This window comes from Puntigrus tetrazona, chromosome 1 (genome assembly GCF_018831695.1).
Source record: "Puntigrus tetrazona isolate hp1 chromosome 1, ASM1883169v1, whole genome shotgun sequence".
In the NCBI taxonomy this organism is placed as follows: Eukaryota; Metazoa; Chordata; class Actinopteri; order Cypriniformes; family Cyprinidae; genus Puntigrus; species Puntigrus tetrazona.
Genome location: NC_056699.1, coordinates 12,992,935 through 13,020,079, shown reverse-complemented (window position 1 = coordinate 13,020,079; position 27,145 = coordinate 12,992,935). Strand labels below are relative to the sequence as shown.

Here is a 27,145-nt window from a genome sequence, read left to right as displayed (position 1 = left end):
GCATTCAGTATCCACTAGGCTCAGAAGTCTGCGCAGATCGCATATGCACGTCTTTTTTGATACATTATTTGGTGCTTTTGCAGCTTTTTTGAGCTTTAATGCTCCGGTCCCTGATAATTGTAATGAAAAACCAGTACAGTCTTCAGGATTTCTTATTTTTGTATGAAAGTAATGCGGGTTTAGAGCGACATTAGGTTTAGTAAATGATGACTGCTTTTTCATTTTTTTGAAGAACCATTCCTTTCATTTTTACCGTTTGCATTGACAGAGAAAGACAGTGAGAGAATAGAAAGAGGAAGAAAGTGAGGGAGCCGGTGGCAAAGATTTGAAATGTAATAAGGGAGGACATGAGAACAGCAGGAAGAACAATACTAAGGAGGAGACAGAATGAACGGAACATTACCAGAGACAGAAAGAGTGAGACAGACAAATGCAGTGCGTACTGACTGAGTGGAAAAGAGAGGATGAAAGGGAGAGGAAGAGAATAAATGAAAGAAACCAAAAAGATAGAAAAGAGAGAAATCGAGGCAGAGGGATGGTGTTCAGGGATCCATGCTAACTGCTGTATTCTGCTCCAGTGCTTTCACAGCGCAAAGGGGGAAATTTATCGTTCCTGGCAAACAATTTATCCGCCATTCCACCACTCAAGGCCAGTTCACATGCATCTCGTTTGAGAGAAATAGCTCTCCATGGGATTGCCCTCTAGCCTAGCTTTCCCCCCTCTCTCTGCCTATTTCATCACTTGTGTTTTTTTTTGCATGTGTTTTTTTTTGGCATCTGATCATCTGCCTTAGTTGTTTGGCCTTGATGTTTTACAGGGTTGTTTTTGGAGGGTTTCATTAGAGGATAAGCAACATCAAAAAACTCCACCGACATCTGTGTGATCTCTTTTATGCAAATATATGAGGCTAACTGTTAGCGCTCCCATTCATCTCAATGGCAGCCGCTCAGCTGGTTTTAAAGTGGGCAATCTTTGCTATCTCTGCTCATGGGCACTTAGTTCTGCCAGTCACCTGAGCCGTAAATGCCAAGTAACTAAGCACTCTGAAGCCAGAGGAAGCTGGCTGATGGGATCACAAGAACGTGGACGGCTCCAAACCCTTCACTAGTATTATCATTGGCTGGCTTTCGAAATACACCAGACAGAGGAAAATATAAATCTTTTTCAGGCATTTAAGAGCCCTCTAAAACAAAACCTGGCACTGGTAAAACATTTACTGTAATATAATTAAATTAGACTTAGGTTGTCAGTGCTAAAACAACCTCACAGAGTGTATTTCGCCTGTTGAGTCCACGTAAATTTGTCCATTTTTGTTGAAAAATCCCTCTCCATATACATCGACTTGTTAGTTGCTCTACTACAGACAGACCGGAAACTCGGTTAAGAGACTGTGTTGCACACAAAAAAAAAATCAGTCATGAAACATGGACTTATGCAACCATATTTTACGTGTCTTTTACATAAGACTTAAGCAAGAAATGAATATGCAGAACTTCTTAGATGCTTTTCAGCACTGAGCACAAATCCTTTTTTGCATACATAAGCCTTTGAGTAAGAAAGAAAATAGTGTTTTTTATCATTATGTTCTTCGTTTTTTGATCTTCAATCTCAAATCTTAGCCGAAAGCTAATCTTAATCTCACAGACAAAATCTCCCACCATTATCCGTTTATTCAAATGAGAAACTTATTCCTCCTCTCATTCTCTCTCTCTCTCTCTCTCTCTCTCTCCCTCCTTTAAGGCTTTCTTTATGCTACGAGCTGTTCTTGTTAAATGAATGTGTACGCCGAAGAGTGGAGAACATGGAGGAAATTGCTTTTTTTAGAGACCGAATGCAGATATTGTCATATTTAGGTGACAAAAGATGCTCTCGAAAATCTTTTTAAAACAGAATACCAGAAGAACGATCCGAATGACTTGTCTGGTTTGAATAAAGCATGTTTATAAAATATACTCGTGTGTTACAGTGCACAGTTTTCTGTGAAGACTAGATTCAGCTAATTAGGTTAGCACAGTGTGAGCACCCCTGCAGCCTGTGTGTGTGTGTGTGTGTGTGTGTGTGTGTGTGTGTGTGTCTGCTTTGAAGGCACCATATCTGCTGTGCAGTGCTTGAAGTGGTTTATATAACTGGGCCGCTCTGTTCCTTATGGATCTTTTTCTCTCTCACACACACACCATATCCCTCTGATCATTACCCTGGGGGGTGTGAGTTTATTACTTCAGGTTTTCTTTGTGTTTTCTGTGCGAGTATCTCTCTTTCCACCTTTCTTTATATGTCCTTTATTTGGGATATTCTTTTCCCAGACCTCTAAAAAAGTGTCTAACAGGTAATCCATGGTGCGTTCAGCTCTAAGACAGGTCTGAGGAGGGTAAAAGCACTCCAAATCTGTCACGAGCTCAGTGATTCAGTCATCTGTAGACGAGCGTATACAATATGTTGCATCTCATCCGAGAACTACTTAAGAAATTTGCACCATCTGACTTGCATAATTAGAACTCACTCTGCGAGGATTATTTTGATTATTAGAGAGGTATAGCGTGATGCAGTTTGTAAATAATGACAGAAAAGTATATCATCTATTAAATGAGATCAGGGGGATGCCAAAGTTTGCCTCTTAACAAGAGTTTTTTGCAGCTTGAGATGCAACAGAAACCCGCTTTTCACAAAACGCACGAACAGACACACTCAGAGCTGTATTTTTATACTTTATATTACAAAAGCTGGGTAGAAAATTACATAAACCGCCTGTAGCTTGGCCTAGAGACCACCTGCAGATATGAGGGAAATGATTTTAATAATGCTCACACACACATACGCACGTAGATTCAGATGTGATTTAAAGATGTATAACTTCATAACACGTCTGTTGTATAACTCATCGCTCCCCCAAGGGAACCGTAGACTTCACATGCTGATGTGATATACCTCATACGCACATGCACACACATAACCACATGCCTCAAAGTGAATTTATAAAGCTATTTGGCCATCCAAAGGTATCTTTCATCTTAACTCAATAAATAAACATTGTTGGCGATGCAGTGTCTTAAGTGAATACTGGACAATCAATACACTGATTTATAGATGGTGTTTGATGGATTTATGAGTTTTTACACAAGCTTCGATTTGTAGATGCATGTGTTTTTCTTTTTTTATGTGTATGTTTTTTTTCTTAATTATGAATGTTTAAACCCCAAGGTTGTTTGAATGTTTTGATGAGGTGGGGGGGTCTAACTTGAGTTTGTTCTTCAAAATATGTTTTTACAGATGTTTTTAGGGATTTTTAGATCAGGTTTACAGATTTGATTTACCCATTAATCTACACATAATGTAATAAAAATATATCTTTATGTTTTAGTTTAATTGACATAAATTGTTAAAGTATAGAGTTTAAAGTTTAAAGTTGTTTTAATTGTTTTCAGAATTGACTACATTTATTTGTATATTTTTTTAATGTAAATTTGTACAAAAAAGACAAAAACGCAAAAAATGGACCAAAACTGAATAAAAAAAAAATGTATGTTAAATAGAAATATTAAAATAAAAATATTTAAAAAGACAAAAACACATAAAAAAATAAACTTAAACTGGACATATAATAAAACCTGAAAATATACAAACTTTATTAAAATAACAAACAAATAACAATAATAAATAATACATAAATGAATACTTATAATAATAATAATAATACTTTTTATAATAAAATTACTGTTAAAACTGCTATGAATAGTATAACAAACTTTTGCTAAGCACCTCCTTTTCTTCACTGTTGATAGCCTTACAGAATATCTCATAAAAATTAATTATTTCAGTATAATATTCTTGTATTATTCCTCGTGAGCTGTAATGAAGTGTGAGATTGCAAATCATATTTTATCTTTCTTTAAAGAAGCGGTAAAATTAAAACCTGCAACTCAGTATTGAGACAACGCTTATCACAGTCAACTGAAAAGAGAGAGGCCTCATTTGAAATCGATTACAAATGATAACATTAGCGTAAGTGAACAGAACTGCTTCTAATGCCTCCGTGCAAAACACCATCTGTGCTACTGTGAGCTTTTTAGTAGCTGTCACCTCTACTGTGACCTGAATCCATACGTAAATGAATTAACATTAAGTTATTAACATTAATTTACCTTGAAGCAAATGTGGGTGTTCTTACGGATGTGCACTTTAAAGATATTCATTTTAAAATGAGGGGTGACACAGAGTTTAATCCACAGCGTGAACCTCTCAAGATTTTGAAAAGGGAAAAATACTGGCTGTATTTTTTGTATATATATATATATATATATATATATATATACACACACAAACTGTTTTAGCAGTATTTTTCGTAGTTTCGGTTTTCCACTACATCTCACAGTTCCTCCAGGCTGATAGGGGGCAGTGTTTAATAGTAAGCATGCTTATATTTTGCAGAACTGGAGGTGGCACGTCTAAGTACGGATGTTAATCTGGCCGATCTAAGCTTCCCTCAATCTGGGCAAACCGGCAACTCCATTCATCTCTCCTCCAACACTCTCAAACAGCAAGGACGCAATGGTAACCCGTCTTTGTCCATCTGCCTCTGTCTAACTCGCTATCTAAAACTTTCCTGACTGACCACTCCTGCGTGTTTTCTATTCCTCAGGTGAGATCCGCATGGCGCTTGTTCTTTACAAGAACCTCGGTCAATACCTGTCCACGGAGAACGCTAGCGTGCGTCTGGGCAGTGAAGCTGCCTATCCAAACTATTCCCTGATAGTCAACTCACCTGTTATTACAGCAGCTATCAATAAAGACAGTAACAAGGTCTACCTGTCCGAACCGGTGGTCTTCACAGTCAAACACATTCAGGTATTATATACTATTTTACCTTTCAGGATCTTTTAGTGTGTATTTTTTGTCGATTTTTATGATGTGCTTCTCTTCATTCCAGCAGTCGGAAGAGAACTTTAATCCGAACTGCTCTTTTTGGAGTTACTCCAAACGCACCATGACAGGATATTGGTCCACTCAGGATTGCAGACTACTAGGCACCAACCGCACTCACACTTCCTGTTCCTGCACACACCTCACTAATTTTGCGGTGCTTATGGCTCACGTGGAGGTCAAGGTACGTCTCACACTCATCTCATCAATGCTCATCTCATCGGTGGAGGTGCTAATGAAAACATATACTGACTTAGGGTTTCGCGATTTGTGACCTTGGACACAAAACCAGTCGTGAGGGTCAATTGCATCATCTGATCATCTGAAAACTGAATAGATAAGATTTCCATATGGTTTGTTAAGGATAGGACAATCTGGAATCTGAGGGCGCAAAAAAATCTAAATATTAAGAAAATTGCCATTAAAGTTGTCCAAATGAAGTCTTTAGCAATGTATATTACTAATCAAGAATTTTTTTGTGATATATTAATGATGGGAAATTTACTAAATATCTTGATGGAACATGATCTTTACTTAATATCCTAATGATTTTTGGCATATAAGAAATTAATGATTTTGATGCATACAATGCTTATGTTGTTACATTTTTATTCAGATGCCTACAATATGGCAAGAAGATATATTTCACTATATTTCAATATATATTAATGACACAAAATATTAACAGGTGTTTTTTTTTCCAGTCAGAATTTCCTGATTACAGTTTAACAAATGTTCATGCACCAGTGTTTATTTAAGTATTATTTATGTACTATTGAAGTATTTATTCATATTTTCATTTAGGTTTTTACAATTTTGATTTTGCTATGTGGTTTTGTCATTTGTATTATTTTTAAAGTTTCTTTTAGCTATATTTCTTAACATCAATTGACTAATTTCTCAAATTGATTCATTCATCTCTTTCCTCTTAAACTAATTTCAGCTTCATATTTCAATAGTTTTAAGATGACAATAACAACACTGTCCACTATAGAAAATGTACTACAGATTAAAATGAATCATGATGTAATGCAACTGTTACTTAAATGAAATGAAGTTTGTGAGTCGTTCTGTGAGTTTAAAGCAGTTCAAAGGTGATTTCTCGACAAGTTAACATCTGGTGGGGAAGAAGTTAATCTCGTGGTCCATCTTGATCAACCAAGTTTGGGCTGGTGTACCACCTCAGATTAAATGGATTGAGAAATGATTGAGGACCTTGAGCTGGTGGGCACTGAATGTCAAGTTGAGTTTCATTCATACAAATGTATGTGGCTTCAGCAGGCGTATGTCGAATATTTATGCCTGATGAAATGGTGGTCTTTGAATTTAATGCTGTGACTTACTAGTAGTTCCGTTGAGAATGGACTACTTTATAGCTAACCTGAGATTTACAACCAGACCCAGTATAAAAATTTGAACTGCACTCACTAGCACTGCAATAGGTTACGTCATCCACCACTAAGAGAGACCTCACAGGTCTCCTGAAGCCATTCGGCTCTTCCCTTGGGCTGTAAGACTGTGTAATGTGTGTTATCTCAGTGAGGACACTCACACTCATTGCTCACTCTCCCTCTCTCCTGTCGTGCACGCATACACACACACACACCAAAACAGGATAAATGGACAAAAACAGGAATGAAAAGCCCAAATATAGTGTGAACTAAAGTTGTACATACATGATCATGTCGTGGTGTTAAAGCTTGTGTGTGCAAGTCAACAGAAGACGGCTGAAATGATTTATGCACGAAACGTAAAGGCAAAAGGTCAAGATATACATAAATGTAAATGTTGTGTGCAGAGGGGAGGATTGACCTTAAACATTCACACACACACACACACACACACACACACATCGTTTGGACCCACACCCTTGAGGCTGCATTAATGGATGTTGCGTATACGTATGAATGATTAATAAAACCATTTAGTGTGTGTACTTGTGTGTGTGCAGGCTTGACTGCACACATTCACTGAACACCGAGTCGTGTCATAGCCGCAGTGCTCCAAATTTCTCACACTACCACTGAAATGAATGGGCTGTCTGACCCAGACCCAGGCCCACAAACTCTATCTGCTCATCATTCGCAATGTGACATTATGTATTATTATTATGTATCTATATTAATTTCAGCTGCCAAAAAGATTACTATCAGCTGTGTTCTTCAAACTATATTTCTTCACTACTTGTAAATTAATGCAGAAGATAGAAGGAAAAGAGCTTCCTTGGTAGGGACTATATATATATGAACAACTTTTCTGATGCACAAAAGGTTCTATGTTTAAAAAGAAGGTTCTTCAGGCTCTTCATATGGAACCAAAAATGGTTCTTCTATGGCATGGCTGTGAAGAACCTTTTAAGCGCCTTTATTTTTAAGAGTGCAAAAAGATGATCTAAATAATCCTTTGAAAATTACGGTTGGTTTCCACAAAAATATTAAGCAGTGCAACTCTTTTTTAAACTATGATAACAATAAGACATGTTATTGAGCATTTCTGAAGGATCTGATGCTAAACACTATGGAAAACTGTTATTTAAAATTTTAGTAATATTACATAGTTTTTACAATATATTAAATCAAATAAATAAGACTGTAAAAAAACTATAAAAAACCCCTCAAACTCAAACAGCAGTAGTGTATGTATTAGCGTATGATCACAAACAGGATTACTCTGTTTGTAAGGCTGCTGCTATTTTCGTCACACATCAATGGAAAGTTCAAGTTTTATACTTTACCTAAGGTAGTACACACGGACTTGACTAACATCCTCCTGCCCTTCCTCTATCTGTTTCTCAGAAAGCGGGCCAGGTGCACGAGCTGCTGTTGGACGTCATAACGTGGGTGGGGATCCTGCTGTCTCTGGTCTGTCTGCTCATCTGCATCTTCACCTTCTGTTTCTTCCGCGGTCTCCAAAGCGACAGGAACACCATCCACAAGAACCTGTGCATCTCCCTCTTTATCGCCGAAACACTCTTCCTCACAGGAATCAACCGCGCAGACCAGCCCGTACGAGAAACACACACACACACACACTCACACACCAGCTCCGTATGGAAAGCACCACATATACACACTTGATGGATTTAGATTTATTGCAGAACACACACACTATTCCTTGAGTCGTTAAGTTGGGCACCTGACTTGTTAATTACAGAAATGGAGAGGGTCTTTGACCTCTCGTTAATAACAAAAATCTCATTGTATCCTTAGAGAGAGAGAGAAAGAGAGAGTGAGAGAGGAGAATGTAAGCAAGACAAATGGAAAATGACAAAGATAAAATGCTGGAAATCCGTCGGGAAATTTCTGAAGTGATAACAGAACAGACGGTTAATACTCAAAGCAGAGAGTCACAGATCACACAGATTCTGGTAGATAGTTTCTGCACCTTTTGTGCTTAGCGTGTGTCTTTGTTACAGATCGTCTGCGCTGTGTTTGCGGCTCTGCTGCATTTCTTCTTCTTGGCTGCGTTTACATGGATGTTTCTGGAAGGCGTGCAGCTGTACATCATGCTGGTGGAAGTCTTCGAGAGCGAGTACTCGCGCACCAAGTACTTCTATCTCACTGGATACGGAGTGCCTGCTGTTATAGTGGCTGTGTCTGCCGCCGTGGACTATCGCAGCTATGGAACCGAAAGAGTGTATGTATATGGCCCATGCAATTGGCAATACAATAGGCTTTTTAAAAAAATGATTATTGCTCGAGAAAGAATAAACATGCACCATTTGTGAACTTTATAAGCAGTCTTTTCAGTGACAGTTTAACAGTAAAACATTATAAATCGCTAACAGCAAAAATGCAAACGGCAACATAGTGTTTTAAAAAATTAACAAAAATGGTACATACCTTAAAGGTGAGTATTTATTTATAAAGTGCATAACTGTACCTCATGACAGTTCTGTGTTTGTAGTTTGACAGTGTTGTTTTATTGTGTTCACTTGTTTATTCAACAGTTGGAAGGGCAAAATTCATTTTAAAAAGAGAAAATCTAATTGAAGAGAGCTTTGAAAGACACCTTTTAAGAGAAAACATTGATGCAATTGTACTTTTAGCTAAAACGGTTTACTCTTTTTAATTAAAAGTACACTTATTTTACATAATTATTCCACACAGTGTTTGCACAAAATAATCCTCTAGAAAAAAAAATAACCGAACAGAATAAAAATCCACTAGAAGTTAAATAAAGGCATTGCTCATTACTATTCATTGAGAGAGCTATCAGTAGATTTTGGAACTGGCATAAGGGGGAGGTAACACTTTAATTGGCCAAGCAGACGTAAGTATCAGCCAGTTAATCTGTCTGGCCAATGTATTGGTCTATCACTAGATTGATGTCCAAAATGCATCTGTCGGCTTCCAATTTTGCTTGCAAAGACCCAGTTGCCTTCTTACGAGCAATGTTGCTTAACGGTTAAGGAAGATTGTAGGTTCAATCCCAGGATTTAGTGACACAGGAAAGGAGTTACCGAGATCACAGAAGTGCTCTATTAACACAGTGCCCTTGAGCAAGACACATCACAGCACACTGCTCAAGGGGGAATGGCTATGCAATTAGTGCCCTGAAAGTCACTTTGGATAAAAACACGACCGCTTTGTGGCAAATGACTTCATGAGCACAAATAACTTGACTCAAATCAATTATTAATTTAGCCATTAAAGGAATAGCCAAAAAATAAAAACTCTGTCATCATGTACTTACCCTCATGCCATTACAAATTCATATAATAATATTTGAATAATGTTTCAAATGTTTCGTCCTTGTTAAAATAAAGGCCAGGGGCATCCAAAGCATAATTTTATCTCTTTTTCTGTCTCTCTTTCTCTCTTTCTCTATTAAAATAATTGTATGTTTATTGCACGTTAAGTTGATGAAAAGTAACGGTTAAAACATCTGCATTGTTACAAAAGATTATTCTATTCATCAGATAATCCTGAAAAAAACTGATAAAAAGAAATGTTTCTTTAGCATCAAATCAACGGAAATTATTAAGTCTGTTTAGCAACTGCACACTAAATAGATCAAAAGTAACAGTAAAAACATTTTACGAAGTTACAAAAGGTCCAACATTCTATTCATCAAAGAATCCTAAAAGGAATGAATCACAACACTGATAATAAGGAGAAATATTTCTATAGCATCAAATAAACACGAATGCTTGATTTCTGAAGTATCATGTGAGTCTGAAGACTTTTTTCTCAGATTCGGAGTTCAGGATTGCGACTTTATATCACACAGTTGTGAGTTATAAAGTCAGAATTCTTAGATATAAAGTTCAATCTCCCAATTGAGACTTCATATTTTGCCATTCTGACTTTATAACCTGCAATTCTGACTTTGTAACTCCAAACTGCAAGTTAACATCACGCAATTCTGAGAAAAAAAGTCCGAATTGTAAGATAAAAAGTCGCGAAACGTGTACACCGAATATTAATAAGACTGAAGACATGCGATCTAAAATCAGACATGTCATCTAAAAACATTTTCTCTTTTAATAGCAGGAAGCCACAAAATTACTTAACTTGTGATCAGTGAGTGGAGGAAATCAGAAATCCCTGTAATGCTGTCTATTCCAGCAAAATGTTTTGCGAGTGCCAAGCACATCAGATCAGGTTGTACTGAAAGTCGCCTGTGCGTTCACGAGTTCTGAAATGGGCAAACTGGTGAAATTGCCCTAATTCATATTCATAAAGAAAACTGTTCAGCTGGCATCACCGCAGTTAGTGGCCAGACACAGCCGTAAGGGATGTTCACTCAAATAAATATTTTAGCAAAAATCATCATTTAAAGATGAGATGCTGAATGTGGCATATGAATAAGTGGTGGTCACTCAAGCACAAAGTCTCACCAGACCACAGAATTAGGTCACACTCATTTAAAAACTAGAAATGAATCGAAGGGAGAGAGGGAGGGAGGGAAGGGGAAGAATACTATTTTTCTGCATATCCTGTTAACCTGAGCCAAAAGTGGAGATCTAAACAAGGGCGTAGGGATCCTTATGCAGGGAAAACGTGGCTGTGCCACTTTTAGAACATTCGTCTCCCCACTTTTTGGCAGATAATCAGTGCTTTTCATGCCTTAATGTGTCCCCCACACTTTCACATTTTTTTCTACGCCTCCATATAAAGACCTCGGTACAGAGGAGCATAAATTAAGGTGTTGTCATGGCAGATGGTTGGCGAAATCAGTGCCAGGCTGGTAAGAGCAAAAATATTGCACAAAGAGCATGTCTGCGTGGCCTAATCCCAGCGCACATGAATTGAAATTCCTAAAATATTTATAATCCTATTTGGTTTCTGCATTCTCTAGCATATGGTATCTGTTCTTTAAGAGGGAGCATGTCTGACTGTGTTGGTGGCCTGGAACACACACACACACACACACACACACACTCTAACTGCGGTGCTTCCACTCCTGCTGGGCTGTAGAGGTGATTTCAGTATAGCGGAGATGAAGATTTTAATAATTCAGATCTGGGTTGTCAGTCACCCCTTGAGGTTCCAAATGTTCCATGGCAAATGAGCCCGCTCTGAATGCGATGATCAACCAAACACCAGAACATAACGAAAACACTCCTTGCTGGAACTTCAACTTGCTTTGAGCTTAATCGGAGAGGGTTGGAGATCAGTTTCATTCGAAAATCTCTCTCTTTTTCTGTGTAGGTGCTGGCTAAGGTTGGATACTTACTTTATCTGGAGTTTCATTGGGCCTGCTACTCTCATCATCATGGTGAGTTTAACACACACAAACACACACGCTGGGGGTTTAGAGAATGATAGAGCAAAGCCAATTCCACATTGGCGCGCACACACCCACACGGGGGGTTCAGATAATGGTCTGTCGAGGGCATTTTCCCAATTACGGGAAAGTCACAGTCACCCCACCAGACAAGCTGAGTATCCCATTGCTATATATAGAGAAAGAGGGATCGTGTGTGTGGAAGTTGGGTTTGTTTTATCTTGATTGTTTGTCATATATATTTCGAATTTTTTTTCGCATTTAAGATGTACTGAAATTTTTTAATTAGACTGAAATCTCAACCGAAACACTGTTTTTTTTAAACATATTATATTTTTGGTGTTTATTTGCCTTATTAGTATAGGATGGTGCAAAAAAAAAAAAAAACAACTTTTAAACATGCATTTATTTTTCTAATTAATAAAATGTGTGACATAATCCAATTGAAGTTGTATATATATATATATATATATATATATATATATATATATATATATATATATATATATATATAATATAACAGTGACAAATGCATGAATGCTATTCTACACAGTTATCAGTTTATTTAATTATTTATTTTTTATCCCACCAAACAAAGGCTTGATTAATTATTTTAATTATTTAATTTGAAATGAGCATTTTAAGATTCATTGGCTCCATAATTTTCAGTCTCGGCCAAGAATGTTCATTTTGGTGCATCGCTGCTTCCCATGATAATATTGTGATTTTCAGGCTTCGAAAAGCAACGACAAAGGTGAATCCTCCATCGAGCTATTTTGCATTATTTTATTCATTTAAATCTGTTTCATTCCAAAGATACATTTCGAAGTGAGAATAGGCTCTGTAAATATTTCACGAATCACAAACGAATGCCAAAATCCCATTTTACAGTTTTGAAGTTATTACATTTGTATGATGCGTTTATTGTTTTGTGTTGCAGCTAAATGTTATTTTCCTGGGCATTGCGCTATATAAGATGTTTCACCACACAGCGATTCTCAAGCCTGACTCCGGTTGCCTGGACAACATCAAGTAAGGCATTTGTTCTGTGTTTCAATGTGTGTGTGTGCTTTATTGCTTTTCCTGCTTACTCTGCGACTGTCTTTATTTTCACTAAACACGCAATTGTCCTTTAATTCTGGACCGTTCCTTAGAGGTGTTTAAATGAGAAGAATGTTCTGCTGCCTATCTAAAGTTAGATGAAGTTTAAAGCGACTTTAATCTGTCATTTTCTTCTTGATGTTTAGCTTCTCGTGGGACAGAATCAGTAATGATAAAAAAAAAAAAACTTCACATAAATCACATTCCCTGTGCTATTTATTTAAATGAAGTCAGCATCATCTTTAAAAGCTAGGACACTTGGGGCTGGCATATCAGGGTGTACTGATACACAGCCAGTAATGTGGGGGATCAGAAAGTGTGTAATGCACAGTGTGTAGCGTGTCTTATACACTACAGCCCACTGGCAGACAGTACATGCTGAATCTAGGTTAGTTAGCATATTTCAGTAATTGATTATTCTTTTTGATGTTCAGAACACAGGCAGAGGAGTCACTGTTTAAAACTGTGACCCAAATGTGGAAATTCTGCTGTAGTTCTGCACAAATATTCATGTTATACAACGTTACAGTACTTATATTTGATTGGACAAGTGACATTCCAGAAACATTTATATGTAGTACAACAGCACTGGGACTTCCCAAACTGTTTATTTGTACATTAGTGATTTTCAGGTTACATTGATGCTTCTAAAGACTGATTCGTTTTGAGTGAGTCGTCGAATTATTTACTTTTTAAAAAGCACCGATTAATTCAAGAATGTCTGAGTGTTGTATTTTAGCATTGATTATATACTATTATGGTGCTGAATTTATTTAACTGTTTATTTGGTATTGGCTTTTTATTTTAGTTTTTAATTTTAGTTTTAGTTTTAGTGATTCGGCATCTTCAGAACTTTTTTTATTTGCGACTTCTACGGTTAACAGTTAATACTGTTTTCAACACATTATTATAAACAGCTGCAATACCATGAAAAATATTTAGATCTTTTAGCCACAGTTAAAAATGTACAAATAATACGTAATGTCAGTACATTAGATATTAAAAACCTGTTCTGTGTCAACGTCATCTGAACACCTCTAATAATAATTAAGTGTTAATGTGTAACTATGTATTTCCATTCAAAAGCTTAAGGTCAGTAAGTTTTTAATTGTTTTTGAATTAAGCCTCGTCAAGAAAGTATAAAGGGTCACCGAGGCTGTTTATATTTGTTAAACTTAACAATTTAAAATGCAAGTGCATTTCTGTGATGCATTTTTGTCCGGATTTTGATGAATAAAAACATTCAAAATAATTAAATTGATTTGAAATAGAAATATTTTGTTACAGGGTACATGTTCTTACTGTCACTTCTGAGCAATTTAATTTGTCCTTGCAGGATAAAAAAGTATACATTCCTTTCAGGTTATAACTAAAATCTTACTGACCTCAAAGCTTGAATGGTGGTGTGTGTGCACAGTGTATCTCTATCTCTTTATATATATATATCTGTATATTATTTCCACACAGTGGGTTAGACTCAAGTTTTTGGTGTCTATGGCAACTGTGCACTCTCATATACCTAACAGAAGAGCATTTCTTCTCAGTATAAAGCACACAGTAAAGCCCTATTGCCATTATCTACCCCTAACCGTAGAACTATTAGTCTCTTTGTCACCAAATCAGTAACAGAAAAAGAGTTTTTAATTAGCAGAGAGAAATGCCTCTGCTAGCACAGGATACAAGATGGCCGATTTATTAAAGTAAAAGTTAAGGTTCTGGCTAAGTCAAGAATGTAACATCAGCACAAAATTCCATCCAAAGTTTTAAAGCTGCCGTGCATAGAATAGATTATCTGTGCTTCTACAAGGCTATTGGCTCCTGAGAGCTTAACCCCACCCACCTTCGCAGCTCTCACTTTGTCATAAGACGCAAGGGCTCCTAAACGTAATGGCAGCCTGGCTGTTGTTGTTTTTATTCCATCTTACACCGTCACGTTCCATCCCCCAGTACGTATATTTACGTCGACCGAGAAAATTCAACCATATTTCACCATTCTCATCATCATCATAAAGTAGAAGATTTCATTTTATCCGTTCGTGTTTTCCATCTCTTGAGTTTGTTTTGTTTTATTTATGATGTTTATGAATCATTCATCAGCCTCATCTTGTCTTTTTTTTCTTTGTTGTTTCCTTTTCCATCCTGTTTTTCTGTTTTACATTTCAGCATTCTGTTGAGGCATGGCTTGTTATGGATAGTCACTGGTAAGGGTCTCCGGCCAATCAGAGTGCCAGTTCTGTGAATCACGCATTCTGATTGGAGTGTTTAGCTGTGTAGTACCTCCACCGTTTGATTGATTCTCTGAATGTTAAAATGATTTAAGCGATTCATCAATTCTCCAATGCGGCTCTTTGAAATGAACAATGTAATTATAATTCTTCATGAGTGCGTGTTCTCTTCTGCATCAGTCCCGAGCTGGTTCAAAATCAATATTTCTGTCTGTCTGTCTGTCTGTCTGTCTTTCCATCTTGATCCACCATTATTTATTTATTATTATTGTCTCTGATGGAAACAATAATTCATATTTACTGTCTATCTGCATATCATCTCAAAAGTTTCTCCCTGTCTGTCTTTACGTCTGTCTCTCTCTTTCTCTGTCTCATACGTTCTAATGATCTTGTTTCAGTGCCAAACATTAGCCTGTCACATTAGCGCACTTCACAGTATAAATGGGTTGCAAGCTTATTATGTGTGAGCCTAAGTGTGTGTGTCTGTGTGTGTGTGTGTGTGAATGACCCCGAAGACTAAATGACATCACTAAATGAGTGTGAGCCTCAGTGCTAAGTACAGACTAGTAGACATTATGGCTGGAGCCAGCTTGACATTTGACTGCTGTAGAATAAAGCCTTTCTCTGAGACGGTTAATAATCTGATTCTATACCATTGTCAAACTGAGGAAACAGATACAGTCCAATAAAACATAACATTTTAATATAAGTAGATCATATAAACTAGCTGAGGTCATACATGTATCGAGTGTGTGCGAGTGAGAGTTGATGTGTTTGATTTCTCTCTCTCTCTCTCTCTCTCTCTCTCTCTCTCTCTCTCTCTCTCTTTAGGTCCTGGGTTATAGGTGCCATAGCTCTGCTGTGTCTGCTGGGGTTGACCTGGGCATTTGGGCTGATGTATATCAATGAGAGTACAGTCATCATGGCCTACCTCTTCACCATCTTTAACTCGCTGCAGGGAATGTTCATCTTCATATTTCACTGCATCCTGCAGAAGAAGGTGAACCACGCAAACACAAAGTCAGACTGTTCTTCTTTTGACCGCTTGAGGGTTTAAAAAGTGAAACATTTTCGAGCTGCCTGGTATACGTTCATCGCATTAGATCATGGCCTTGATCAAGCTTGGATTGCTCGAGTGGATTTTTATATTGTGTGTGATGCTAATGCAGTTTTTTCGAGAAAAACAAGGTCGCTAGCAGTGAATAAGTTTAAATTAAAATGATTGTTTCTTAATTTTCAAATAGTAACTAGGTTGGAAACGGCACCTACTGAAGCTAATCCTGAAAAAAATGACCTAATCAGCATATTAGCATGATCTAGAAAGCATCATGTGACACTTAAGGCCGTGTTCACACTTGGCGTCTTTTTGTTGCTATAGCAACAGCTGCAACAGTAGCTTAGCAAGGGATGTGCTGCAGAAATGTCAAGAAAGCGTAAAAAAGTTGTTGATTGTTGATTCACAACGACATTCTTTGTGCTTCCTAGACTAGTACGATCAGTTTATCTGTCGGCAGCTTCTCCATTTTTTCATGTTGTTATGGAAACGACAGATCTCGCTACTCGCTTGGTCATCGGTCAACTGTCAAAAGCGGGCTTAACGTAAGGCTTTTTTTTTTTTTTTTTAAGTTGAACTTTTTTTTAACTTGAAAAGATGCTCTAAGCTGCAGAAAAAGAATCCGGCGGTGGCATTTTAAAAAGCTCTGAGGACTTTTTTTGAAAATGCTGTTTACTCCATAGGATTCTAACTGAAAAGACGAGCATAACCTAAGACTGAGGCAATGGCTGCTGAAAATTCAGCTTTGTCATCACAGGAGGAAATTACATTTTTAAATATATTAAAATAGAAAACACAATATGACACAATATTTCACAATATAATGTTTTTACTATATTTTTAATCATATAAACGTAGTATATATATATATATAAAACATTCCTATTAAAAAGTCCATGTTTAATTTAATTACAATTTAATCTTACAAATCTGGTCAAATTAGAGTCATACTGAAAATCAGATACATTTGAATCTGTCCACCAAAGCTAGAATGATTGTTTTCAAAATGATCCTAGCTGACAGAAAAACTCCCCTTATTTGAAGAATCATCCATGAATGTTATGCAAACATCTGCAGTATTGCAATCACGTGCACATACGCATACCGTGGCTCAATTGACCTCTTTCCTGGGCATTTTACTAAGGGTTTACTGGCCTCTCATTAGTAATGATCTCATTAATCAACCCTTCTGTCACATGCATGCTCAATTAGAGACCCTCAGCTCATCAGATTTATTTAGCTCATGATAGATTTTAAACCTTTTAATTATCTGATGGCCGACCGGTGGATTGCTTCCAGAGTCATTTAGCATGAAAATGCTCATATCCACATTACACTGGTGCATTTTAGCCGTGGAGGGAAACAGATATTGATTAAAGAAAAATAATAATGTGTATGTGTGAATATTTCTGTGTATTGACGGACAGAAAGATTGGACTGTTGTGGAATTTGATTACGTATTCTGCTAACCTTTCAAGTTAAATAGCAACTTCTGAGCCTAAAGTGGATGATTGTAGAGTTTTTCTCTAATCGACCCATCTACCTAATGGATCTGAACACAACATATATATATATATATATATATATATATATATATATATATATATATATATAATCTCAAAGACCCACATGAAGCTGTTTTTACAAGACGAGGGACTGATCTAGGCTTATTTGGGTTTTGTGGAGACAGCAGTGATTTAAATCAAAAGTCCTGTTTTGTTGAGGTCTTTGAGGAGTTGGGTGTGCAGTCATCCATGGAGATGGAGGAATAAAACCATTGGATTTTATTTGGCCGATCTTTGAGAGTTTTCTTTCAACAGCTGCGCAAACAATAACATAGCGTCCATGTTAACAACATTAAAAAGCAATTATAGCTGTATTATTGCTGATACAACAGGGAATTTTGTACTGATATTGGTCATTATTGTTATTATGTCTAGATTTTTGGACGGAGCAATACAAGTTTTGGTCGTTGTTGTTTGAAAATTGAGGTGAAGGTCATGATGTTGAATGTATGTGTGGTTTTCCTGATTAAGATTACAGCGTTAGGAAGGTCGTCCAGCATGCTAACTATTGAAGTCATGTAAATGATATGAGGGTTCTTGCCATGCACACACACACTCACACACACACACACACACACACACACACATTACACACAGATGCGCTTACACAGACATACTCTAGCCTGCAGGAATTAATATGAACCCAGTAAACTCTTTTAACTCAAGGACACAAGGAATGGCCAATCGATTAAAAACTGTAATCTAATTACAAGAAATGCTGACTAATTAATCAAATCACAATTAATCACATACTTCAATATTTGCTAAGAAGATCTCCTAAATGAAGGCTTAATGTAACTATAAAGTATAAAATAACCTTTCCCTTAAAGCTTTAAAAGGTGTATGCACATCTTATTCATTGGTTTTAGTGGTGAAAACCTTTTCTTAAATAATTAAAGATAAAAATAAAAATATTATTAATTCATAAATATCTCTACGTTTTAGCAAGTCATACCACAGTACATTTTACAGCGACAAAAAATACTGAAAGAAATTTGATTTCAGAAATGTTTTAATTAATCAAAAAGGTGTCATAAAGGAATTGCATATTTACCTTTGAATAAATTAATAGATTTCATATTTCATAGTTCAGTTTATGTCTCAACTGTTTAATCGTAGTTTGTCTTCATAAAAATGTACGCAAATAATGTGCTGCAAATAAAAGCAGTTGAATGTGAATGTTTATACCCACATATTATATACGTCTAATATACATATATGCTCATAAATTTACATGCCCCTTACAGAATATGCAAAATGATTTTAACAAAATAAGAAGGATCAATGAATTTTTAAAATAGCTTATTTAATACCATCCTGAATAGGATATTTTACATAACAGATGTTTATATATTCTCCACAAGACAAAGTAATAACTGAATTCATAAAAATGACTCGGTTCAAAAGTTTACATACCCTTGAATCTTAATACTGTGTGATGTTTCCTCTATGATCCACGACTGTTCTGTCTGTTTTGTGACAATTGTTCATGAGTCCCTCGTTGGTCATGAGCAGTTCAGCTGCCTGCTGTTGTTTAGAAAAAAAATACAAATTTACTCAACTGTATGTGTGTGTGTGTGTGTGTGTGTCTTTGCAGGTGCGTAAGGAATATGGCCGATGTCTCCGGACACACTGCTGCAGCGGGAAGAGTGTGGAGTCAACCATCTCCACTTCAACAAAGACCAGCACAGCCCGCACACCTGGACGCTACTCCACCAACTCGCAGGTAACACACACACACACACACACCTGCAGGGGATCCTCCAAAACCATCTCAAGTGATTTTTCTAGGCCAGTGACTGGTGAAGCTGTCAGTGGTCAATGCAGTCATCAGCTTGTTATTTCTCTGCACAGAAAGCACTTTAGCTGTGTCGCTTTTTTATTCATGGATGAATACAGTCCCACATGACCCAATTTCCCATTCAGCCTTATTTTAAATGGTGCACTCAGCATTCTGCTCACCTCGCTATTCGTGAATATAATCAGAAAGGTTTTCAATGCCGTATTCCAATTAGCCATTAGCTCTAGTACAGTGCCAATAACTGTAGACAAAAAAGGAAAACAAAACCAACCTCACAGATCGAATGGCTGTATTATTTGTGATGCAAGATATTAGATATAAAATACGTTATTTGCATCGCACTACCATTGACGCATAATACAGTTTATTTGTTTGCTTTCTTTGGACGCCGCTTTGCTTACAGTTAGAAACTGAACGTCGACTCCCTCTCTTTCTCTGTTGTCAGAGTCGTATTCGGAGGATGTGGAACGACACCGTCAGGAAGCAGTCAGAGTCATCTTTCATCACCGCTGATATGAACAGCTCAGCGACTCTCAACAGAGGTAAAACAAAACATACACCCATGTGTACACATGTACACAGCATACGTACACACACATATTGATAGAACCTGTACATACATAAACACACACACACAATGGTATTTGTAGTTTATGAAGACTCTTCATAGGCGTAATGGTTTTTATACTGTAAAAACTGTATGTGCTATTGGCCTACACCAACCCTACACCTAAACCTACCCCTTACAGAAAACTTTATGCGTTTATAGATTTTTTGAAAAAACACCATTTAGTATGTTTCTTAAGCCATTTGAATTATGGGAACATTGGAAGTGTCCTCATAAACCACCTTCAAATTGTAATACCTCTGTCATACCCATATCATTAAACACAGTACTCACCAGTAGTCATTTGACACCAATAGATTAATTCTGACCAATCTGACAGATTACAATCAGCTATAATAAATTAGGCCAAAAAAACGAAGGAACAAAATGGAGATTATGTTTCTTCAACAATGGGCACTTGTTTTTTGGCATGGATAAAGTTTTAGCATTTTAACACTTTTATATTTATATGTGAAGGGTTTATATTATATATTATATTTTCCTGGCTTTCATTGTTTATTTTTGCTTCTTAAATTCCTTACACGTATAAAATTTTAAACGTATATGTTTACAAAGTATAAAACTTTGTTTTACCCTTTCTTCTTAGGCCAGTCCTTTAACCTCAATTAATTTATATTTTATGTATCTAAAAATAATAAAAACCGTTGCATTTAAAAAAAATAAATAAATAAAAATTGCATAAAGATAAACCATTTCAATATTCATTTTATGTGACGGCTGTTCCTTCAACAAATATTTTATTACTAATAAACTTAGTAAATTGTCAGTGAAGAGGATGGTTAAACATAACGTGAAAAAAACAAAGATGAAAAGAATATAAATAGCAAGCTTCTAGTGTGTGTCATTTCCAATTAAGCTGTAATTTAGTTGTTTTTGAGAGAAAAAAAATGAAAATGCTGCATGTGTGTTTAGGATATATAAAATGAGGATATATCAAAAGAAGAAGTCGGTTGCTTTATTCCAAAAATGTTCCAACATGTTAGTAGACAAATGACAAATCAGTACGTGTTTCAACAGTGTTCCCAACTCCAAAAGTGCTTATAGATAAAGAATTGCACGAGTGTGTTTGTTTAATGAGAGAAAGAGGAAAAAAAAACTGCAGAAAAATCTGGAACGCAACAGGAAAGCCCTCCAACTTTCTGACCCTGGAGTCTAAATGGATCAGCCATCTGTGTATGTGCTCATGTTCTGCTCATTCTCAAGCGCTGCCTGCCTCTGTTATGTCCGAGCGCTAATATGATTTGCTCCTCCGAGCTCCTTTGTCTTCTCCGTCCCGTGTAAACAAAAATGTGAGATTTTAAACGTCTTCCAGCGACACCAGAGCTGAAGCCACGGAAAAACGCTCCCAATCAAGTCACACTGGCAGTACAAAATGTCAAACATCAACAGCTGTCCAACATAAACATGCTATGCTGAGTCCTGCACTGATGTTGCTCTCCACATGGGAGGTTTTACATTCCTGTCCACCCGAACTAACATGTTTAAAGCTGTTTAAACACAAGTTTACTGACTCCTTGTCTGCATCATTCTAACTGTTTATTGTACATCTTTTTTCTGTCTCTTTGTCGCTCTTTCCTTCTGTCTTCTCTCAACTTCCTGCTTCCATATCTGTCTCTCTTCCTTTCTCTCTTTCTGTCTCTGTTTGTGGGTGTTGTAGGTACCATGGCTAACCATCTCATCTCCAATGCTTTGTTACGTCCTCATGGCACTAATCCTTATAACACACTACTGGGAGAGTCTGCTGTGTACAATAACCCTACTGCCAACATGTTCAACACGCAAGGTTTGCCTCTCACATTCACATTTACAAACTTAAGCACGTTTTGGATGGTATTGTGAAGTTACACGACAAGGAGATATGAGGCAAAATATTCACACTGCATTCATGCTTCATTTTTGTCTAATGAAAGTGAATCAGCACAGACAGGATCAAGCTAATGTTGCTAAAGTTTGTCTTTTGTTTATATAAGCTTTTGGTATTTTTTTATTATTAATAAATAATTGTAATTTATATACATTTTTTATATTCATTTTATATAAATGCAAATTTAATTAACTTTGTGGATGGTCACGAATGCAACCTATAAAAATGCGTTTTACTATATTATACTTTTCTTTAAAAAAATTTTTTATTAGCTATAATCCTCTTATTTGCCACAAATTTTGATTTAATCGTTATTGATTTATAATTTTGTCAGAAAACAATCGGGTGGTGGTTATGGTAATTTTATTGTGTAAAAAATACTTTATTAACCAAAAAATTATTACCAAAAAATTACTAAATAAAATATCTAAAAATCCCTTTTTTGTATCCCACATATTAGTCAATAAATAGGATGTTTATTTAAAGATTATTTTACTGATAATGATTATATATTGTTGGACTATTAAAAGTTTCTATTTTTGTAAATTAGCATTGAAGTACCAGTTCAGATGATTTACCTAAAAAATTAATTATGTAAAGTGTTTGTTCACCGTGGTAAATAATACTAAAATGCTAAAAAAGTTGCTTTATTTCATATAGTGATTATATATGTATATTTTAAACATTTGATTATTACATTATTTCATGTTTCCTGAAATACTCCATATGTTGAGTATATTAGAGCACATCCTAATAGGTAATTCATATTGAAAATAATTATTAAAGTACTACATGGCAGTATCCATTCTATTTTAAAGTCAAATTTGATAGACTATTCTGCATCCTGTTTATTATCTTGGGAAATGTAAAATGCATTAATATTCCTAATGGTATACTCATACACACACAATATGATCCAGAGTTAGCATTGATATCCTACATACATACTTCCTGTGTCTGTTTAATGAGCTTGTTTATGTTGTTTCTATGTCCATCTGTTCTGTTTAATAATTTGGTGGTCTAAGAACATTTCAGCCTAGCATCTGTCCTAAACTCAGCAGGTTAGCATTCAGTCACTAATGCCTGTCACAGTCTGAGCTGAATATAATACTTCTTTCTCTCTCTCTCTCTCTCTCTCTCTCTCTCTGGACATGTTCCATAAGCATTTATGTATGTAATCATTCTCTCTTTCTCTCTCTCTTTCTCTCGTTCTCTCTTTTCATGCGGGTCTGCAGCCTCCTACAGAGACTCAAGTATGATTCATTTACTTTCACAACAGCTCCACGTTTATAATATATTCTCCTCTGCTTCTCTCTTCTTTAATCTTCTCCTCTTCCTCATCCCTCCCGTTCCCTCCTCTTCTCCCTCCCTGTTAAATCCGCATCCTCCTATATTCATCTGTTTCTTATTTGATAAAAGTTAATATCCTATTTGATATCATCTTTCATGAAGCATACATGAACCTATTCATATTGCCATCAATCATAAATACTGTATGTAAGATTTTCTTATATTATACATAAGATTTTTGTTCCCACTTTATTATAAGGTCCAATTCTCGCTATTGACAAAACGTTAACTACAACTTCTCAAAATACTCCTAACATGCTATTCATTAAAGGCTTAGTTCACCCCAAAATGAAAATTCTGTAATTCTTTCTCACTGTCATGTTGTTTTAAACCTTCGAACACAAACTAAGATATTTTTGATGCAATCGCAACTGAAATGTTCCCAGGTTTATAAATGTAACGTAAATACATCGGCAAAACAGTCCATGTGACATTAATGGCTCAGCTACAGTTTTACGATGCTATGAAAGTGCTTTTTTTGTGCAAAGAAAAATAACATAATTTACTTACCGTATAATTATAATTACCGTTTTTCTTCCTTGACTTACGTCTTCCACCATTTTCGAGGTTAACTCGGGGGAGAAGAATGGTTGAGTAAGTTATTTTTGTTTTCTTTGCACAAAAAAAAAAAACAATTCTTGTAGCATCGCAAACAAGAAAAAGTTGAGCCACTGATATCACATGGAGCCTCCTACAGAAAGTTAGCTAGTTCGGTTTAGGTATTAAGTAGAATTAGCGATAAGCAACTAGTTAGTAGTGAGAATTGGTCCCTATACTAAAATCTTACAGTTTTTGTCTGTGTATGTACCACAATGTTGTAAATGAGGTTTTGCTGTCATTTCTTCTGTTTTAGAAGGCATTCTCAACAACGCACGGGACTCCAGTGTTATGGATACGCTGCCACTTAATGGTAATCATGGCAACAGCTACGGTGTGGCAGCAGGCGATTACCTTACCTACAGTTCTCGTGGCAGCGAGCCGCCCACTACGCTTGAGAAGAAGATACTGAAAGAGCTGACGGCAAACTACGCTCCGTCGTACCTCAACACCCAGGAGCGACAGGGAAAAGCCCACCAGGGCACCTTGACCAATAAACTCAACAACCACCTGGCCAACGGAGGGGTCGCGGGGTCATCATCCATCGCCAAAGACGACGTCATGGTGCTCGACAACCCCGGAGCTTTTCACCGACACGACGACGGGGGCGGGCTAAGTCTGGAGCTCATTAGGGAGGAGTCGCAAGCACCGCTCCTCCCACCGAGACCGCCCCCTCCGGAGAACCACGCCCCCTTGCACACGTTTTCAGCCCACCGACGCCTGCCGCAGGAGAACAGCGAGAGCTTCTTCCCGCTGCTCCCCAACGACACGCACACACACTCCTCCCACACACACACTCCCCGCGCGCATACGCACTCCCCCCTCAGAGACTCGCTCTATACCAGCATGCCCACGCTCACTGACCTCCCGCATGGCACTGACGACCTCATCAATGGTCTGCATGATGACGAAGACGATGAGGATGATGATGGCGAGGAAGAAGAAGGCAGCGAACTTCACCTGGCCAACGGTAAAGGGGTCGTAATGGAGGCGGACGACGTATACTACAAGAGCATGCCGAACCTGGGCTCCAGGAACCACATACAGGAACTAGAGAGCTATTACCAGATGGGACGCGGAGGCAGCGACGGTTTCATCGCCCCACCTGAGAAAGAAGACTCGTCGCCTGAAGAACAGCCACCAGACCCCTCACAGCTAGTCACCAGCCTATAGACACCGACGCACACACACAGAGTGTGTGTGTATGTGTGTGTGTGTGTGAGTGAGACACAATGCACAAGGCATGGGATACACTACCTACTGCACTGATAGAGAGACTGATTCCAGATAGCCCCCCGATTCCAGTACATACGAGTATCCTGTCACCAAAATCCTGCTCCAATTAGAACCAGTAACCAGAAACTAGTAACCCATTCCTATGCTAGAACAAGGACTACCACGTGTAGGCAGGTCTTGTGGACTTTTTTTCTCCTCAATCTCCTCGGAAGTCTGAGTAAAACTCTTGCGAATCATCAATTCGGAGACGTGGACAAACTTTTGCTCCATGGATCATTTTGCATAGATCTCCTTCATCCGATGGCTGTCTGATTCTCCTCAAAACTCACCACGGATCGTGGGACAGACTGCGGAAAACTAGCTGCCATTTTAGATGACCGTGTATGATAATGAGACTTTGAACTCTTCTGTCGTACTGAACTGCATTACCCACAACTCTCTAGAAGACTTCTCTATGATTCTCTGCTGCACACATTCCTTCTCGTTTAGCACCGTTTTCTGAGCGTGAAATCACAAAAGGCGCATCTATTCTTGAAGACTGAGGACGCATCTTGTTTTCTTACGTTTATTTTTCAGTAATAATCTCAGTTACGGGAAAGGTAATCTTCACTAATTACAAAGAAATGGAACTGTTTTCCATGTAAAATGTACAGATTCCCGATATTGCATATGATCATATGCGTTTCATGTTTTTTGACATATTTTGCCCCTTGTATGTGTTTTTGTAGACTAGACCAATCCCGCAATGCTGTGCAGGTCCTCCAAAATACTATCCCTGATAACGCACAGCACAAACACACGCTCACCTATCTACATACACACTCTCGTTCGGAAGGATGACCGTGGCCGCCTCCTTTTTCTTTTCCAAATGCAACACTTTGTCATTCTAATTCTCACTGTGTCGATGATAACCAAGAGACTCTGGGGAAATGACTGTTGTGTGACTGACAGCCATTGCAGATGGGATCCCAAGGATGCCGGAATGTTGTCGTGTCATGAGTTCTAGAACAGTTAACCTTCAACGCGCCATTTTTTTATGTGTAGGAGCAGAAATCGTACTTTGGATGCGGGTCGAAGAATTCCAGCTTATTGAAATTCCGGTCACACATGTTGACACAGCTAAAATTGTTCTCAGGCTAAAAAGATGGTCTATTATTGTGACTATTTCACATATCGAGTTGTGTTTTTAAGAGCTTAATCAAGAAGAGTAAGAAAGGCTAGCGGGATGTGAATTGGAACGGGTCCAAAAAAAAGTGTGAACTGGGGAAATCATGATTACGAATCACGTGTGCAGCATGTGTAAACATAAAATAACCATGTAAAAGAGCAGACTAGAAGGATAGGACTTTAATGGAGTGGTTTGGAAGATGGAAACAACCTTGTAAAGGTCGGTTTCTGAAACTACTGTTTACTTGTTCTCAAACTGAGACTCCCTGTAGCTTGCACATCTATCTCTTGTTAACCCACCCCGAGAAAATTGACTGCATATTTATTCCTGTGATTCAGTCTTGTTTTTTTATTTTTTATTTTTCAACAGATCAGAAATGTAGGATCCTAGAGAGCTTCGGGAAAAGAATCGGATCGGCACTGAGACCTTTTTTATTGTTATTATCATCAATATTATTATTATTACAATATCAATGAAATTATTATTTATTCTTTTCATATGCATTCTAAACTGAATGAACTCATAACTAATATTTGTTGTAACAGTGAAAGTTGTTTGCCAACAAATAAAATGACTGAATTAATATTTACAATATTTCACAAGGGAGAGGTGTGAGTTTCTGCGTCTTTTTTTTTTTTTGCTTTTTAATTGGATTTTTCAATTATAGAGTGACACTTTCAACAGCACGAGGAATGGTCATGTCTCCTCTGGGCGGTTTTTTCTGGGAAGGATTGTCATGGAGTAAATTGTACTGTGGATTGTGATTCTCTGCTGAAAATCCTTTTGGACTAGACTTAATCTCTGTCTGGGAAACCAGCCGGAAGACTTTAACAGTCAGTCGTTTTATACTGACCCAGTTTCGGTACCGGCACCAGTCAAACGAGCACGGTACCAATTAATTATGCA

The 27,145-nt window shown here is 37.2% G+C and overlaps 1 protein-coding gene across 6 annotated transcripts in view; it reads left to right on the top strand.

Annotated features, from left to right (window-relative positions):
• The window catches only part of adgrl3.1 (adhesion G protein-coupled receptor L3.1), a 91,260-nt gene extending 64,424 nt beyond the window's left edge, over positions 1-26,836 (top strand). Inside the window, exons 12-24 of one of the 6 annotated variants that reach the window (XM_043243486.1) lie at positions 4,427-4,549; positions 4,638-4,843; positions 4,929-5,102; positions 7,714-7,923; positions 8,334-8,554; positions 11,575-11,641; positions 12,591-12,682; positions 15,808-15,976; positions 19,193-19,321; positions 19,842-19,938; positions 21,682-21,807; positions 23,124-23,141; positions 24,092-26,836. In XM_043243486.1, the coding sequence (XP_043099421.1) occupies positions 4,427-4,549; positions 4,638-4,843; positions 4,929-5,102; positions 7,714-7,923; positions 8,334-8,554; positions 11,575-11,641; positions 12,591-12,682; positions 15,808-15,976; positions 19,193-19,321; positions 19,842-19,938; positions 21,682-21,807; positions 23,124-23,141; positions 24,092-25,008 (2,549 nt within the window). In that variant the 3' untranslated portion in view covers positions 25,009-26,836. Of the gene's footprint in view, positions 1-4,426; positions 4,550-4,637; positions 4,844-4,925; positions 5,103-7,713; positions 7,924-8,333; positions 8,555-11,574; positions 11,642-12,590; positions 12,683-15,807; positions 15,977-19,192; positions 19,322-19,841; positions 19,939-21,681; positions 21,808-23,123; positions 23,142-24,091 lie in introns of all 6 variants that reach the window. The other 5 variants (XM_043243479.1, XM_043243510.1, XM_043243497.1 and 2 more) reach the window with 5 other exon arrangements.
• Positions 26,837-27,145: the final 309 nt, after the last annotated feature.